The sequence below is a fragment of the Pelophylax lessonae genome (genome assembly GCF_965119305.1).
Source record: "Pelophylax lessonae genome assembly, chromosome: 10".
Classification (NCBI taxonomy): domain Eukaryota; kingdom Metazoa; phylum Chordata; class Amphibia; order Anura; family Ranidae; genus Pelophylax; species Pelophylax lessonae.
This window is the reverse complement of record NC_138777.1, coordinates 16407676-16426119: the sequence shown is the minus strand read 5'-3', so window position 1 is coordinate 16426119 and position 18444 is coordinate 16407676. Positions and strand designations below refer to the sequence as shown.

At 46.9% G+C, this 18444-nt stretch overlaps 1 protein-coding gene across 1 annotated transcript in view; it reads right to left on the bottom strand.

Moving 5' to 3' along the window:
• Nucleotides 1–18444, bottom strand: part of LYVE1 (lymphatic vessel endothelial hyaluronan receptor 1) — a 35923-nt gene that overhangs the window by 14523 nt on the left and 2956 nt on the right. The window contains exons 2-3 of the mRNA XM_082270874.1: nucleotides 15274–15430; nucleotides 11854–11993 (exon numbers count right to left, since the gene is read on the bottom strand). Coding sequence (XP_082127000.1) covers nucleotides 11854–11993; nucleotides 15274–15430 — 297 coding nt within the window. The remainder of the gene's footprint in view (nucleotides 1–11853; nucleotides 11994–15273; nucleotides 15431–18444) is intronic.

The following is an 18444-nucleotide window of genomic DNA, read 5'->3' as shown; positions in this document are numbered from 1 at the left end:
ATTTCTAGCTCTTCTCTCCTCATACTGGAAACTGTATGAGGAGAGAAGAGCTAGTAACAGTGAGTTACTGCTCTTTGTTTACATTTTGTGATCGGCTGTGAATGGATTCACAGCCGATCACATAGTAAACAGTCACTGTCAGTGACTGTTTACTACCGCCGGTGACAGCTGTGTTCCTACGGAACACAGTGCCACCGACATGACCGCGCTGCGCGCTCCCGATCGCGCATGCGCGGTCATCTTGTGGGCGCCTTCATTGTGATCGGTTGTGTCATTGGAACACAGCCGATCACGTGGGAAACAGCCACGCCCATTGGCTGTTTCCCCCCTGCCGGTGACGGGGGGTGTCCCGGGGACACCCCGACACCGGCAGTGCAGGGCGGCGCGCACGCGATCGCGCGCCTGCCCTGCTTAAAGTGCCGCCGTCATATGACGGCGGCCCAGGATAATGGTCGCACCGCTCGGCGGGCGGCAAGCGGTTAAAGAGGACTAGGGTCTACAAGAGTTTCGTCAAGGAGGAAAAGACCGGTATATCTAATCAATGCAAAAATCTTTATTCGGAAATACAAATACTAAAAATTCCACCTCCACCTTAACCAGTATTAAAAAGGACAACGTTGTCACCACAGACAGGCAGCTGCTCCAGACAAGCTTCCATCCACACACATACAGTCAGTGTTGGGGTAGTTACTCAAAAAATGTAACTAGTTACTAGTTACTTCTGTAAATTGTAATGAGATTACTTTACTAGTTACTGCATTTGAAAAGTAACTTCACTACTTATTACTTTACTTTTGAAAAAAAATATGAACAAATTCCGATGCGCATATTTATTTGTAGTGCACAGTGTTGGAAGTAACTGCGTTTAAGTAAACGGCGTTACTTAACGCAGTTACTTTTCAGGGTAACGAGTAATCTATCAGATTACTCATTTTCTCCCTGTAACGCCGCTGCCGGTACTTCCGGCTGTGTTACCGCAATTACATCTACCGCCACTAGATGGCAGTAGATGTAATTGTATTCCCCCTCTCCTCTATGACCGCTGTCCGTGGTCCTGGAGAGAGAAGAGGAGGAGACTCATCGATTGAGTCACGTGACAACAGGAGTCGGAACGATCTCACAGCCAGCACGGCAGCAGCGGAGGACAGGCTCAGGGGCAGGCATAGAGTCCGGCGAGGCAGCCGCAGCGATCCGACCCAGCATTGCAATTGCCGCCCAGGCACCCACAGTGCCAGTGCCACACTGACTGCAGTGCCAATATATATTATATACAAGTGAAGTACTGTACTTAGTAGTCAACCAGTGGGCAGTGGCAGAGTTACTAAGTTAAGAGACCACCCACCAGTCAGTCACACAGTCAACTTAAAAACGATATAGCCCAGGCCAGGAGGAGACTCCACCACCAGTCCACCACCACCACAGGGCAGTAGGGCACTGGGCAGCAGCAGCCAGCAGGAAGTCCACCACCACGAGTCCACCAACGCACACAGCCAGCCCAGAAGAGGAGAGGCCTGCAGGAGGACGGAGCCAGAGGGACCCGGACAACAGTGTGCCTGCCAGGCCAGAGGCCACACCACCACCAGCAAGCCCAGCACAGCAGGTAACAAAAAAAATCAAAACTCACAGACACTCAGGAGTCAGGACTCAGACCCCCACCAGCCACCACCACCCACCAGCCACCCATCACACCACCACCAGTGTGCCACGTCTCCACCAGTGTGCCAAGCGCCTACGCCACCACCAGTGTGCCACGCCACCACCAGCCAGGCAGCCGCCCACCACCAGTGTGCCGCCCACGTCACCACCAGTGTGCCAAGCGCCCACGCCACCACCAGCCAGGCAGCCACCCACCACCAGTGTGCCACACCCACGTCACCACCAGTGTGAATTTTAGTTTCAATATTTATTTTTTATATGTTTCTATGCATATCATTTATATCTATGGCAGGCTGCAATCTATTGAGTTCGGTTAAAATAAATACCAAATGTTCTAAAATACTGTATATAGTGTTTTTATTCTTCATCAATCAGTTAATATAAACATCTTTGCTATTAACGATGTTATAGAACGTAATTGCATTATAGAATATTAAAAAAAAAAGTCACAGTTACTTTGCTGAGTAACTAATTACTTTTTCTATGTGGTAACTGAGTCAGTAACCCAATTACTTTTTGGGAGAAGTAATTTGTAACTGTAACTAATTACTTTTTTAAACTAAGATGAGCAACACTGGTAGTGCACAAAAAAACAATACAATATTTATTGTTTTATTCATATATATATATGACCACAGCGTGCCCCCTTTCAATGCCAGAGTGACCACAGCATGCCCCCTTTCAATGCCAGAGTGACCACAGGGTGCCCCCAGATTGACCACAGAGTGCCCCCTTTCAATGCCAGAGTGACCACAGGGTGCCCCCAGATTGACCACAGTGTGCCCCCTTTCAATGCCAGAGTGACCACAGCATGCCCCCTTTCAATGCCAGAGTGACCACAGCGTGCTCCATTTCAATGCCAGAGTGACCACAGTGTGCCCCCAGATTGACCACAGTGTGCCCCCAGATTGACCACAGCGTGCCCCCAGATTGACCACAGTGTGCCCCCTTAGAGTGACCACAGTGTGCCCCCAGATTGACCACAGTGTGCCCCCCTTTCAATGCCAGAGTGACCACGTCAGAGAGACTAGTGCACTTACCTGCAGTGGCGGGCATCTTCTCCTCAGTCCTACCGCTCTCCTCCTTGGCCACATGATCCCCCGCGTCTCCTCAGTCCTCCCACACTCCTCCTCGGCCACATGATCCCCTGCGTCTCCTCAGTCCTCCCGTACTCCTCCTCGGCCACACGATCCCCCGCGTCTCCTTTTCCTCCCGCCTCCTCCTCGGCCCGTGCGAGATGTCAACGGCTTGGGTAACGCAGGAAAGTGCGTTACTCAAGCCGAGTAAAGTAATTTAGTTGCCAATGTTATCAATGTAACGCGTTACGTTACTACGTTACCAAAAAAAGTAATGTAGTTAACGCAACGCGTTACATTGTAACTCGTTACCCCCAACACTGCATACAGTACACCTAGAATTAGATAAGTGAGTGATGAACAGGGCAATTCGGTGTTTGGAGATGGACAACATTCCCTCAGTCCACAAAAGCAGGTCTGCTTGGGAAACAAATTGAAGGCCTATCCAAAGGAACCAAAGCTCTACACTCTTGATGATGGAAACAGGTGAGTGTTTGATGTGGGGACCTGCTCTAATCCCATGGATAGTTGATAAAGGTAAATCAGACCCTCAGTCAAATACAACAAAGATCCATGCTGTATAAATCGTACGAGTCTTCCACTCGGTAAAGAGCAGCTCATGGGATAGTCCGGAGCAGGTTGGGGGTGGATGACTGCGGATACGAACGGTGTCCAAGCATGGAGGTGTTAGAAATACTGGATGGGGGTGGGATGCAAGTAGGTATGCAAGATAATTCTGATTGAAACAGTCTCACCACTCCCTAGCAATATGGATGGAGACACCAGGTTGGTCGGGGAACAGCCTAAAATGCACTTTGATTGCGGCGTCCACACACCTTCGAGTATACCGGATTTGTTAAGGATGGAAAGCCAGCATATGCTGGTCTTCTAGACCAGTGTTTCTCAACCTTACATTACAGACAATCTTGGAATACCCTCCAAAATTATGGACAGTCTTCAGGAGCCACAATCTAAAATTTTAAAACTATTCTTATAGTTTTACATAATACAGCAACATCAATACACGTAGGACACCCAGTGTTAGCGGTGGTTTATTCTTCCAAAGCAAATACACTTTTGCAAACTGGTACAGACTGAATGTTTCTCTTCTCCCTCACTTAGCTAATGAGATCGCAAAGCTGATGAAGAGAGGCAAGGGAGGGTCAAACAAGGATGATATGCAGGCAACTGACATCCTCCTTATCAACTGATGATGTCATTGGTCACTGGGAGGTTGGCAGCTAAAAGATTGTAATGGCGAACAATGAATACCTGTGGTTTTGTGTAACTAAAAGGCAGGTTTCATCCACCCACCAGCTTGTATACAATTTTGGGGTCATTTTTAGGCCAAGGCACCCCTGAAGAAACCTCAAGGCGCCCCAGGGTGCCTGGGCACCCTGGTTGAAAAATGCTGTTCGAGACTACAATGCCAGGAATTTGTCCATCATTGGTCTCCATCAATTGCCATTTCTAAGAAAGAAATGACCAGGCCAGCTGATGGCCAAGCCAATAAAATGTATTTGTGAGTATGGTGGACATGTCCTGTGGTATGAACATGCCTATGAGCAAACACATACTGGATTCTAAATACACTATATCACCATATCTGCCAACTTTTTGAGATGAGACTGACCTATTAGCAAAAGTATGTAGGCATGGGACACACCCCCTGCCACGCCCCCTTAAAGAAGAATTGTACAAAAAAACTCACAAGTGCTTTTTTTTAAATCTGGTATATATTTTCATGACTGCAAGGAAGCTGTATACTGACAGAAGACCACAAGTACAGTGTGAGTCGGTGGTTCCGTTACAGTCCTGAATTGCATCTTTATAAAAAGGATCTTCATGTTAGTCACAGAAGAGTGTGATATTCAGAAGAGCAGGTATGGTCCAACCAGTAGAACCAAGTTTTTACGGAATTGGTCCCTTTTGTGATAAGAGGTTTCAATAACTTCCTCCATTCTTCCATGGTTCTAACTTCATTCATTCACTAGCTAAATACTATGCTGTTCACCATTAATTTCTTTACCTCGTTTTATGTCAAACTCAGCCTTTCTGAACCTTTTTAACACGGTGGAACCTTTGAAATAATTATTTGGCTTCAGAGAACTCTTAGCAACTTCTGAAGGAACCCTAGTTGAGAAACCCTGCTATAGCCCTTCCATCATATCAATGTCTATAGTTTGGAATTAAAAAGGGTCTCATCCCTCACCCCCATTCCTTCCTTATGAACCTCCCAAGATGCTGTGACCCTACGATGGAAGGGTTAGACACAATCAGAGGCGAGGAAACAAATAAAATCTATATAATGCATTGGAGAGCAAATAAGCTAGTTTGAAAATAGTTTAATATATTTGTGTGGATTGCATAGGACTGATCCTGAAAAAAATGTTGTCATTTCACACATACCTGGCATGCTTTTCAATGGGGCAAGCAAGAAAATGTTACGGTTTATGTCATATTAGATATTTTGTTAATTAGGTTTTTGTTTGCTCACAAGTGTTTATACTAGAACTATTCTGAACAAGACTTGGACATTCTTTATGCCTTGAATATCTGCCTGGGCTTGCTCATACCAGTTGTGGTGCAGGAACGCGTGCAAAAGCAGAAACAGGCTGCCTTCAGCACGGGCTGGTTCCATTAATTCTTAATGAGACCCCCCTTGCATTTAGCTAACCACAAAAATGCTGGGTACTGTAGTACCATTTTTAAAAATCATGCCTGCACTTCTTTTTGCAAATTTCCACATGTTGGGCAGCCCACTGAAATTAATGGGCTGCCTAAAAAGCACAGTGCATCATTCCAATGAGCTACCCTGTGTGCGAGAAACGCAGAAAAGAAGTCCCTGGCTCAAAACGTATGGTGCTGCAGCAGCATGCGGTTTGGCACACGTTTGCAGATGCGTGAGGTGCCAATAACAATTAATGTCACGGCCATGCATCTGCTAAAGGTAGCATGTTTCTCTGCATTTTGGGAAAGTTCCCACAGTGTTGTGAATTCAGCCATAAACCCAATGGAATGCCCCAGGTTCTCTTCCCATCTGGGCATATGAATAGCCAAGCACATGACAACTTGGACGGTCTCACAACTCAACGACCTGGAAGGAAATATCTTATTTGTGCTTTAATGTTCCTTTAACTTGGTTGGAGTGCAAGGTAGGCTTTGGGATACTCCAAATGTAGTGCACAAGTAACCAGAGGACACTCTTTGCCATGTCTACTCTCTACAAGGTAACTTCCCTCTTGGTAGACACTAAGGAATAGGCAACGTCCTGGGACTCCAGCAGGGCCAGACTGGGAATAAAAACCAGCCCTGGAAATAATTTCATACCAGCTCCAGTGGCGTAGCGTGGGTTGTCCGCACCCAAGGCAAGGCAAGTAATTTGTGCCCCTAACCAGCGGACATTTAGCGCTCCCTCAGTCCCTTTCACTCATACAGAATTAAAACCACTTATGGTACATTTTAGGATTTACCACTCCTTCGCTTTGTTCTCTTTTCTTTCCCTTTTATCTCCATCTCTATCCTAATTTCTTGTTTTTTTTCCCCCATCTCCCTCTCTCTCTATCCGGCTTTCCTGTTCTTTCTCTTAGGCCCCTTTCACACTATCCGTCCGTCGGACGGATTATGTTTTTCTCAGCGGGGGATCGAGCCGCCGATCCCCCCGCTGAGCAGCAGGAGGACAGCTGTGTCTCCGCGCTGTGTGCGGAGACACAGCTGTCAGTTCCCCATGCATCTCTATGGGGGAAATCGGATGGGAACGGACCGTCGGTCCATTCTCTTCCGATCCCATCCGATCCGATCCGCTGGACGGATGGAAAATAGGGTTTCCTTCCGTCCAGATTTGACGGATCGGATCGGGTCGGATGTCAGCGGACATGTCTCCGCTGACATCCGATCCCCCATAGAGATGCATGGGGGGACAATTCAGATCCGCCAAAAAAACGAACAGGTGGATCTGAACGGTCCGACTGTGTGAAAGGGGCCTTATTCTTTCTCTCCCTTTTTTTCTTTGTTCCTCACCCTCTTTTCCCCTCTCTTCCATGCATTCTCTCTTTTTATTCCTTCTCTTACCCCTTGTTAGGGGGGGGGGGGTGAATGGCAGTGCTAAGGAGGGTGGAATCAGTGGCAGTGCTGGTGGAGGGGGGGGGGTTGTGACATTGCTAGGGGAGGGGGGTCAGTGGCAGTGCAGGTTGGGGGGGGGTGGGGTGGGGTAGAATCCATGGCAATGCTGGGGGGAGTTCTGATCAGCCAACCTAGGTGCTCTTGATCGGTGTCATCTCTGCTGATCTAGAAGAGTTGTACTCCAGACAACAGGAAGGTCTCAATTTCAGCAGCTGTGGAGCAGTTGTTCAAGGGGTAAAGCAGTTTGGCAGTCACTAGGACCTTACATTGGGGTCTTTTTTCACAATGCCCCAGTATACTTGGGTGTCTCCATCCAACATCAGTCAGACAGTTCTCCTGTGAATCCCCAGGCCAGATCCTCAGTGAATCGCCTTGATTCAGCTATTACTGAGCTGGGATCTCGATGAACTCCTGCAGCCTTTAGCTAAACTGCCCAGAAAGGGCAGCAGCCCTTCAGGCTGAGATCTTCTCTTCCTGGACAAGAAACCTGCTGATGCAGGCCCCAAACCATTTATGCCCTCTTTAGCCGCCTACTGGGTGCTCCCCCAAAGGGACTGGCTGAGACGGTAAAAATATTAACCACTTGACCTCCAGAAGATTTATCCCCCCCTTCATGACCAGGCCATTTTTTTTTGCTTTTTGGTACGGCGTTACTTTAACTGACTATTGCATGGTCATGCAACGCTGTACACAAATAGAGCTTTTTTGCCCCACAAATAGAGCTTTCTTTTGGTGGTATTTGATCACCATTGGATTTTTTTTATGTTTTGCACTATTAATGAAAAAAAACCCGAAAATTTTGGAAAAAACACCAATGTTTTTTACTTTCTGCTATAAAACAAATCAAATAAAAAAATGTAAAAAATCAAATGTATTCATAAATTTAAACCAATATGTATTCTGCTATTTTTTTTGGGTTAAAAAAAATCACAATAAGCGTATATTGATTGGTTGACACGAATGTTAAAGCGTCTACAAACTATGGTACATACAGTATGTTTGAATTTTTATTTATGTATTGTTTTTATATTAGTAATGGTGGCGATCATCGACTTATAGAGGGACTGCGATATAGCGGCAGACAGTGTGACACATAACTGACACTTTGTGGGAACCAGTGACACTAATACAGTGATCAGTGCTAAAAATATGCACTGTCACTGTACTAACGACAATGGTTGGGAAGGGGTTAAACATCAGGGGCGCTCAAAGAATTAGCAGTCCCGCTATTAGTCTCTAATTGCCACCATTACTGGTAAACAAAAAATAAATAAAAATTCCAGTATATATCCCTTAGTTTTGTAGACAACATAACTTTTGTGCAAACCAATCAATATACGCTTATTTGGATTTTTTTTTTACCAGAAATATGTATCAAAATACATATTGGCCTATATTGATGAAAAAAATTGTTTTATTGGATGTGTTTTATAGCAGAAATTAAAAATATATATATATATTTTTGGTCCTTTTTTGGTTTTAAAAAATAAAAAATGCAGAGGTGATCAAATACCAACAAAAGAAAGCTCTATTTTTGGGAAAAAGGAAAACAATTTTATTTGGATACATTGTCGCACGACCACGCAATTGTCAGTTAAAGTAACGCAGTGCTGTATCGCAAAAAAATGACCTGGTCATGAAGGCGGGTAAATCTTCCGGAGCTGAAGTGGTTAACAGACCAGAGGGGAGCCAATATAAGAAGATCATTTAGGGGTTTACACCCTTCCATTTCACCATTGTGCAACTATCCTCTGCCAGTTATAAAGTGACCTGTGCCATGCATATTTGGTAACAAAAGTGGACAGCGCACAGGAATGGCAATGTGGTATCAAAGGAGGATCAGCAGGCAGCGGCCCATAGTTAATGTCAATTTATTGAACATATGTAAAAACCAACGGGCTTGCTTGCCTTCCACGCTGGTTCCTGCCCTTGGCTCCTTCCTATCGAGTGACGTCACTTCCGGACACCACGCAACCCTCTGCGCTTCAGGGTCACGGCTTGCACATGCGCGGCAGCGTCCGGCTATGGTCCTCTTCCTGCTCCATGGTGGGTCCTGTCCCTTGGCCATCTACACATCTCCGAGAGGTATAGCATCGGATCACCCCGGATTGACAATTGCCATTCAATGCCCTCACCACCATCTGGACCTATGTGGTAATATGCTTGCAATCCCTGATTTTTACATATGTTCAATAAATTGACATTAACTATGGACCGCTGCCTGCTGATCCTCCCTTTGATACCACATTGCCATTCCTTTCTGCTGTCCTTTTTTGTTGCTAAATTCCTTTGCATTCACATCCTGCATGTGACTCCTGAAGACGTCAGACATTTGCTGACGAAACACGTCGAGTCCAGGGACGCCGCTACGTCATTTCTGGTCAGTGGAACGCAGGTGGAAGTGCGTTCCGGTTTCTGCTTGATTGATTGTCTGCTATTCCACCTCGCTGATTTTAAGATATGGAAATGTAAAGTCATATATTTTCTTAATAAATTAAGTTACAAACTTACTACACTATGTAGCCTCCTTCTCTTCCTCTTCATACCTCCCTGAATTTTATGATGGCACTGAGTAGACTGTTGTAACCCGCTATATGGGAATAAACAAGGGGCATTTCATTATCTGGTTCTAAGGAGATCGCTGTGGAGATTGATTTAAATCTGCCTTGAGGCATCTGGTAACTGGGCCGTGCATGGGGCATCGGCGGAGGAGCGCAAAAACCCACGACTGAAGTAGTGGCCTTCAATCAAAGGGACCCACCCTACTCACTCCTAGGATTATTTGTGGACACAATATTCACTTATTTACACTGTATTAGATACCTGTATATTGGTTCTGAGTGCGGTCTTTATCACCTTTGGACACATCCTATGAGTAGCACTGCCCCCGTAAGGACTGCTCGATATTGGATACTGTGGATCCCCCTGGTTACCAGCATTCAGCTATAAGCAATACAGTTCTTTTATATTCCTCTTGGCTCTATCTCTTCACATAATCAGTCCAGGGGTATTTTGTTGTTTTACTGTTTATTTTATAATGGGGATAGGAGAAGGAAAATAGTGGGATACTCCAATTTAACTATTCACAATATTTCAGGACTTCTATCTTCTCTACTTCAAATTTAGGGATGGAACAGCCATTGTGTTAATTCATCCTGCCACTTCAGATGAATAGGGTTTAAGTCTCTTGTGTTCCCTCAAGACAACTTGGTGGACAATTTTTTATCTCATCTTCAGGACACTCTCCCTAGCATCCTCTTTCTGCTGACACCCATCTACTGACTATCCCACGAGCAGGGGTGGCCCCCCTCAGGTCAGGCCCCTTGACACGTGTCCCTGTACTCACGATACTGCAGCCAAAGGGTCTGCAGTGTCTCCCCTCTCAGTCAGCTTCTCTGGACCTCTGGGTTCAGAGCCTCTCTACCGCTCCTAACCTCCTGCATCTGCATGGCACCTCTACAGAGGAGGAGGCAGCTGCCCCCTCCCTCCCGGACTCCACTCCCCAACGAAAAACCCCGCAGCACATGTGCTCCTCGCTTTTTATACAGTATCCCAGCATGCACCAAGGCGACCTGCCCTCTGCCAATCTTCAGGACCGTATCAAAGCCTATGCACCCATTCGTCAGGTTTCCTCCCACTGTCCAACATGCCTCCCTATTGGACCAGCGTGAAACACTCTCCAGACTGAATGAATCGCATACTGAGCACAATGAGCAGACCTCACTAACAGATCCTGCTCTCTGGTAGGCAGAGAGCAATTTAGATTTACCTGCAGCCCCTCTGGTAAGCAGACAGAGCTCAAAACTATACTCTCTCACTAGCACCTACCAAGGAGGGTGCTACATATGCATGGGACTGGCAGCACAGGGATTGTTTCCTTTGGATATTCAGTGTCTTCCTGGTCATTCCCTCTATAGAGGGGTCTTGATTACTAGAGTCTGGACTTCTTGTATATAACATGGATATTTGGTGCAGATGTATACCGGGAGTCTTCGCCTGCTTTGAGTCCCAGCCTCTACCATGTTGCTGTCTTTGCATGGGGTCAGCGTCAGAGGCATAACTAGAACCTTCAGGGCCCTGGTGCAAGAAACCATGAAGGGCCCCCTGGACCCCTGGCCGGGGGCCCTTCCCTTCAAGTCTTCCCAACGATCCTGGGGCCCTGTACTCTCGTTGTGGGACCCTTTCACAAGTTCTGCAGTGGGCCCCCTTCCTGCTATCTTGGGGTCTCCCCACGGTGGTGGAGTGCCAGGGCCTGGTCGCAAGTGTGACCTTTGCAATCCTGGAAGTTCACCCACTGGTGTCAGTAGTTTTTATTTTTTTGGTATTTTAATTGTATTATTTTTTATCATTTTATTTTATTTTTTTACACTGTCACTGACTATGACTCTGTCCATTCAGAAAAGGAAGGAGCTGGTAAATTACATATATACCGACCCCTTCCTGGTTCTCTATTGTGACACATCCCCTGCAGCAGCCGGCAGGAGAGGGAAGGGAGCAAAGTGGGGGAGGGGGGGGACCAGGGGAGCACACAGGGGTCCAGAGACAACAGAACACAAGTGAACTGGGTAGGGGGGAGTAGCGGGGGCAGCATACAGAGGAACCAATCTCCTCCATTTTCCTCCTGCAGTCACAAGAGTAAAAAGGAGGGGCAGCACAGTGGGGGGGGGGGGGGGCGGGGGAGCACATAGGGGCAGAGAGACAGCAGAACACAAGTGAACTGGATAGGAGGAGTGGCGGGGGCAGCATACAGAGGAACCAATCTCCTCCATTTTCCTTCAGCTACAAGAGGAAAAAGGAGGACAGTGATTTCTCTACATGCTGCCCCCGCGCCCCTCCTATCCAGGTGTACAGGGGAGCCGCACAGGCCGTCTGGATATGGGGCCCGGATGCAATTGCAACCCCTGCAACCCCTGTAGTTACGTCCCTGGTCAGCGTCTTGAAGACATTGCGATGAACAGCCAGACAACCAGAATTTTCAGAAAGGACAAAGGATACTTGCCAGAAGCATTGAAACAATAGGCGCTGAAGTCGCGGGACAGCGGCACGGTCCAGGTGAGAACCCCGGTTAGGTTCTTTCCACATTTTTCATTGTTCTGGATCCGTGAAATGACTCCGTATTTCTCCGTCACCCACCCATAGCTGTAGAGGAGAGGAATTGTTGCATAAAAGAGGGTATTCACTGTATGGTGGCCATTACCATCTTCCCTATATTAAAGTATCAGAAACATTTTCCCCTGGGGATTATAAAGGTAGCCACCATCTTATAATAAAAATAGAAAATGTTATTGCTACAAATAAAGTGTTAAAAAATATTTTTCAGCGGTTTACAGATGAAGCAGACAATATACAATATTACACTTGTTGGTATAAATACTTATTCCACATAGACAGACATCTTGAAGAAAGCAGAGAAAAGAAATGCCAGAGCCAGTCCTGTCAACACCACATCCCAAAAAAGAGTCAGTGAAAAAAAATGTATAAAAAGAAGGAAAACCGGGACTTTAACCACTTCCTGACCGCCCGCCGCAATTATACTGCGGCAGGGCAGGCCTCCTGCGCGAACCGACGTAGGTCGCCCGCCTGCAGCGAGGGGGCCAGCGCACGCCGCCGGCAGCGCGCTCCCGCCCCCGCTCGTCAGCAGGGACTCCGATGCACGGGGTAGGTGGCTCCGATTGCCGCCTGACACCCGCGATCGCTCCCCGCTGAGAGAGAAGAACGGTCGGCTGTTGTAAACACATCTGACCGTTGTTCTCCCTGGGATGATCACAGAGCGCCTGTGATCCTTCTCTATAGGATCACAGGTCTCTATAATCATTTCACAAGCCCCGCCCCCATAAAGTTAGAAACACGCCCCTAGGTACACATTTAACCCCTTGATCACCCAGCGTGTTAACCCCTTCCCTGCCAGTGTCTTTATTACAGTAACAGTGCATATATTTAGCACTGATTACTGTAGTAATGTCACTGGTTCCCCCAAAAGTGTCAAAAATGTAATTTAGGGGTCCGATCTGTCCGCCAAAAAATCGCAGATCGCCGCCATTACTAGTAAAAAAAAAAAAAAAACAATAAAAATGACAAATCTTTCCTGTAGTTCGATACATTTTGTGCAAACTAATCAAAATAGGCTTATTGCGATTTTTTAATTAAAAATATGTAGCAGAAAACAAATTGGCCTAAAATGTTAAAAAATTTTGATTTTTTATTTTTTATTTTTTTGGGAATGTTTTATAGAAGAATGTGAAAAATATGTTTTTCTTTTTTTTTTCAGAATTGTCGCTCCTTTTTTGTTTATAGTGCAAAAAATAGAAATCACACAGGTGATCAAATACCACCAAAAGAAAGCTCTGTTTGTGGGAAAAAAAGGACATCAATTTTATTTGGGAACAGCGTCGCACGACCGTGCAATCATTTGTTAAAATAACGCAGTGCCGAATCGCAAAATAGGGCCTGGTCATTAGGGGGGAAAATCCTTACGGTCCAGAAGTGGTTAAAGATGTTGAGCTCCCCCATCAGGTACCAATAAATCACAACTATATAAAACTTAAAGATTTTATTGAATATAGGTTAAAAGATTCTCCAATTGATGGAGATATTAAATATAAGAACAATACACATCATAAAAGTCACATAGAACAAATTCAGTAACCCATTGTGCAGCCCCCCTCTTTCAAGAAATATAGTTAAGGGAAGCTTAGGGATACGGCCCAAATGACCATCAACCAAGGAAGCCGGATGGCCAGACTCAAGGGGATGGGACTCCGCCCAACGTGTTTCGCCTTGTGTCTTCTTCAGGGTTATTTGCACATAGGTTAAAATGTGTAAACAGTGTTGCGGTCAGCCACGAAGAAAATAGAGATCACTGCATGCAGTGAGGACAACCACAGCCAGATCTAATGACCAAAGAAGATCCTAGGGCACAGAGAAATGCCTCCCAGATCCCCAAAAAACCCGGTGGAAGACAGAGAAGAAAATATCTAAACTTTAGTTCTCTTTAAATGGAGATCCTATAATCTTCAATTGCTACTCTTTGAGTCAAATGCCAATAAAAAAACCCCTTTGAATTAAAGCGTCAAGTTGCTAGGAGGGGGCCATAGAAGTGTTCAAATCCAAACAGGTATAATCTAGATGGAGAAATAGTGAACACCTCAGCAAGAAGAAGAAAGGTTTGAGCGCCGTATTAGCATCAATCCTCGTGAAAAGCTGAATCTTGGAGAAAGTATCCGACGCGTTTCAATATAATTTTCATTAGTGGTGCGCCAAGCCACGATGTGTGTTATTATGTAGAATATATCAAGTGTTCTTTGGTCACATCAGAAAACCGCATATTTGTTATAGCAAAACTGGAAACCTTTTCCACCTGTGCCAAAGTATGCAGAGAGAGGATGAACAACGACCAGAGATGCACGCCCCAGAGCGGCCACTAGGGGCAGGCGATGTGAACAGGAATGCAGTGCTATTCCTGTCCGAATCGCTGCAATTTCTCTCACTGCTCCTGTGTGTGTGTGTAGAAAGGGAAAAGCGCCATCTATTAGGAAGTATGGGATGTTTGATCGCATGATAGCATGATCCACCAATGATAGCAAATCAGGGCTGCTGAAGGTGCTCACAGGGCTGGAGAAGATTTAGAGGCGGTCTGCCCTCAAGCTGACATCACTACCGCCCTATACCCATGGGATCCCGAAACTTCTCCTCCAGCCCCTTGAGCACCTTCAGCAGCCCTGATTTGCTATCATTGGCGGACCGGTACACCTATGTAGATTATTTTGCATATGGCCAGATATGTACTGTGAGTACATTTTTTAAATTGCCCACTAGATGGCACTTTACCTTTCCATACACACACAGGAGCAGTGGGGGAAATCGCATGCAATTTGGACAGGAATCGCACCTGTTTGAATTACATGTGATTCCTTGCAGTGCAATTTGTGCAAATTTTTTATTGCATTGATGCAAATCGCACCGCAAAGTATCAGTACTTGGTATGGGCAAGTACTTGACCGAAAGTATCGGTACTCACCGATAAAAAAAAAGGTATCAGTGCAACCCTAGTCTGTACATTTGTATATCATAGAATTGTATTGGAAAACAAATGCATAAATTCCCTTTTGGAAGGCAGGATAAGTGCAGGCATTGCTTCTAGTTAGTGGAGCTCAGAAAACTGTCTTTGGCAATGGCTATGGGTCAATACTGGGCTGACCCATCTCCTGATCATCGGGGATATCCCCCCCCCCCCCGGCAAAGGTCCAGGAATAGGAAATTCTAGCAATAGCCAAGCTGTGATGGGTTTCCTCATTGCCTGGTGCCTTGTATCAGACCTTCCTGCTAATTATAGTAATCAGTATATTTTCTCTACTTGTCCTGAAGGTGCAGCCTTCTCCTATGGTTGATACCCAAATGAAGACCCTCTTTGCCCACCTACCTGCAGGTCTCGAAGCCGAAGCTCCAAGCTTTCTGTACGTTGGCCCTGCTGGCGAGTTGTAACCCCAGAAGCTCACATGCAGTCTCCGCCATTGTGTAATTAAACTTCTTCTCTACCAGAACTACTCCAGCTATTCGGCATTTTAATGGTAGCAGATCTGCAAAATACAAACAAGGGTGAGAAAGGAGAAGTTATTTATTAAATTCCAACCAAGCAGCTAAACACACATTAAAAATACACCTACTGTATGTAGCTCTACCCCCATAGGTGAATGTGGTCATCTCCCACCCTTGCTCTGCCTGGCACACAGATTTTTCACTCACTTCAAAGTCAAGAAACGGTTCTTGCAGCTTTGTTTTTTTTATTTTTTATTAGGGGTATTGAACTTGGATAGGGAAGGGATGATATCTCTTCTACCTCCAGAACAATCTTGATCAGAGAACAACAATTCCCAGGACAAGCTAGCACAAGTTTCAGATCCAGCACAGTCTCATCAGCTGAATCTCTTAAGTCACCACTGGGAGGGGGAGCAGAGTGACCTGAGTGGATGAGTTACTGCTGGGAGAGGAGTAGGGTGAGTTGAGCTGTTGAGTCACCATTGGGAGGTGAGCAGAGTGAGCTGAGCTGCTGTGTTACTGCTGGGAGGGGAGTAGCGTAAGCTGAGCTGCAGAGTCACCACTGGGGAGGGGGGCAGAGTAAGCTGAGCTACTCAAGACAGGGGGGCAGAGTGAGCTGGGCTGTTGAGTCACCACTGGGAGGGGAGCAGAGTGAACTGAGCTATTGAGTCACCACTGGGAGGGGAGCAGAGTTAGCTGAGCTACTGCTGGGAGAGAAGTAGGGTGAGCTGAACTGCTGATTCATCACTTGGGGGGGGGGGGGAGCAGAGTGAGCTGAGCCGTTGACTCACAACTGGGAGGGGACCAGAGTGAATTGAGCTGTTGATTCACCACTGGGATGGAAGCAGAGTGAGCTGAGCCACTGCTGGGAAAGGAGTAGGGTGAGCTGAGCCACCACTGCAAGGGGGGGAGGAAGAAGAGTGAGCTGAGCTACTGCTGACAGGGGGGCAGAGTGAGCTGAGCTGTTGCATCACCACTGGGGGGGGGGGGAGCAGAGTGAGCTGAGCTGTTGACTCACCACTGAGAGGGGAGCAGAGTGAGCTGATCTAATGCTGGCAGGAAAGCAGAGTGAGTTGAGCTGTTGAGAGCAGATTGAGTTGAGATGTTGAGAGCAGAGTGAGCTGAGCTGTTGAGTCACCATTGGGAGGAGAGCAGAGTGAGCTGAGCTGCTGAGTTACTGCTGGGAGGGGACTAGTGTGAGCTGAGCTGCAGAGTCACCACTGGGGAGGGCGGGGGGCATAGTAAGCTGAGTTACTCATGACAGGGGGGCAGTGTGAGCTGGGCTGTTGAGTCAACACTGGAAGGGGAGCGGAGTGAGCTAAGCTATTGAGTCACCACTGGGAGAGGAGCAGAGTGAGCTGAGCTACTGCTGGGAGAGGAGTAAGGTGAGCCGAACTGCCGATCCATCACTTGGGGGGGGGCAGAGTGAGATGAGTTGTTGAGTCACAGCTGGGAGGGGACCAGAGTGAGTTGAGCTGTTGAGTCCCCACTGGGATGGGAGCAGAGTGAGCTGAGCCACTGCTGGGAAAGGATTAGGGTGAGCTGAGCCACCACTGCGAGGGGGGAAGAAGAGTGAGCTGAGCTATTGCTGACAGGGGGCAGAGTGAGCTGAGCTGTTGCGTCACCACTGGGAGGGAAGCAGAGTGAGCTGAGCTGTCGAGTCACCACTGGGATGGAAGCAGAGTGAGCTGAGCTGTTGAGTCACCACTGGGATGGGAGCAAAGTGAGCTGAGCCACTGCTGGCAGGGGAGCAGAGGGAGTTAAGCTGTTGAGAGAAGAGTGAGTTGAGCTGTTGAGAGCAGAGTGAGCTGAGCTACTGCTGGGAGAGGAGCAGGGTGAACTGAGCTGCTGATCTACCACTGGGGGGGGAGCAGAGTAAGCTAAGATACTGCTGACAGGGGACCAGAGTAAGTTGAGCTGTTGAGGAGGAGAGCAGAGTGAGCTGAGCTGCTGAGTTTCTGCTGGGAGGGGGAATAGTGTGAGCTGGGCTGCCGAGTCACCACTGGGGAGGGGGGGGGAGTAAGCTGAGCTACTCGTGACAGGGAGGCAGCAGGAGCTGGGCTGTTGAGTCACCACTAATAGGGTAGCAGAGTGAGCTTAGCTACTGTTGACATGGGAGCAGAGTGAGTTGAGCTGTTGAGTCACCACTGAGAGGGGAGCAGAGTGAGCTGAACTCTTGAGTCACCACTTGGAGGGGGGCAGAGTGACCTGAGCGGCTGAGTTATTGCTGGGAGAGAAGTTGAGTGAGCTGAGCTGCTGAGTCACCTCTGGGGAGGGGGGGCGGGAGCAGAGTGAGCTGAGCTACTGCTGACAGGGGGGCAGAGTGAGCTGGGCTGTTGAGTCACCACTGAGAGTCGAGCAGAGAGAGCTGAGCTACTGCTGACAGGGGAGCAGAGTGAGTTGAGCTGTTGAGTCACAACTGAGAGGGGAGCATAGTGAGCTGAGCTGCTGAGTCACTGCTCACTGCTGGGAGGAGAGTAGGGTGAGCTGAGCTGAGCTGTAAAGTCGCAGTCCTGCTAAAAATCGCAGATCGCCACCATCACTAGTAAACAAAAATAAATAAATAAAAATGACATAAATCTTTCCCATAGTTTGTAGACGCGATAACTTTTAAGCAAACCAATCAAAATACGCTTATTGGGATTTTGTTTACCAGAAATATGTAGCAGAATACAAATTGGTCTCAAATTATGAAAAATTTTGATTTCCAAATTTTTTTCATTGGAATAATATATAACAGAAATAAAAAAATATTGTTTTTTTTTTTAAAAATTGTCACACTTTTTTGTTTAAAGCGAAAAAAATAAAAATTGCACAGGTGATCAAATACCACCAAAAGAAAGCTCTATTTGTGGCAAAAAAAGGACATCAATTTTATTTCGGTACAGCGTCGCACGACCGTGCAATTGTCCGTTAAAATAACGCAGTGCCGATTTGCAAAAAATGGCCTGGTCATTAAGGGGGCAAATCCTTCCGGTCCAGAAGTGGTTAACAAAGAAAAGGGACTGAATGTGCAGTGCATACAAAAGTAGCGTGTTTTACGTTTCTTGGTCGG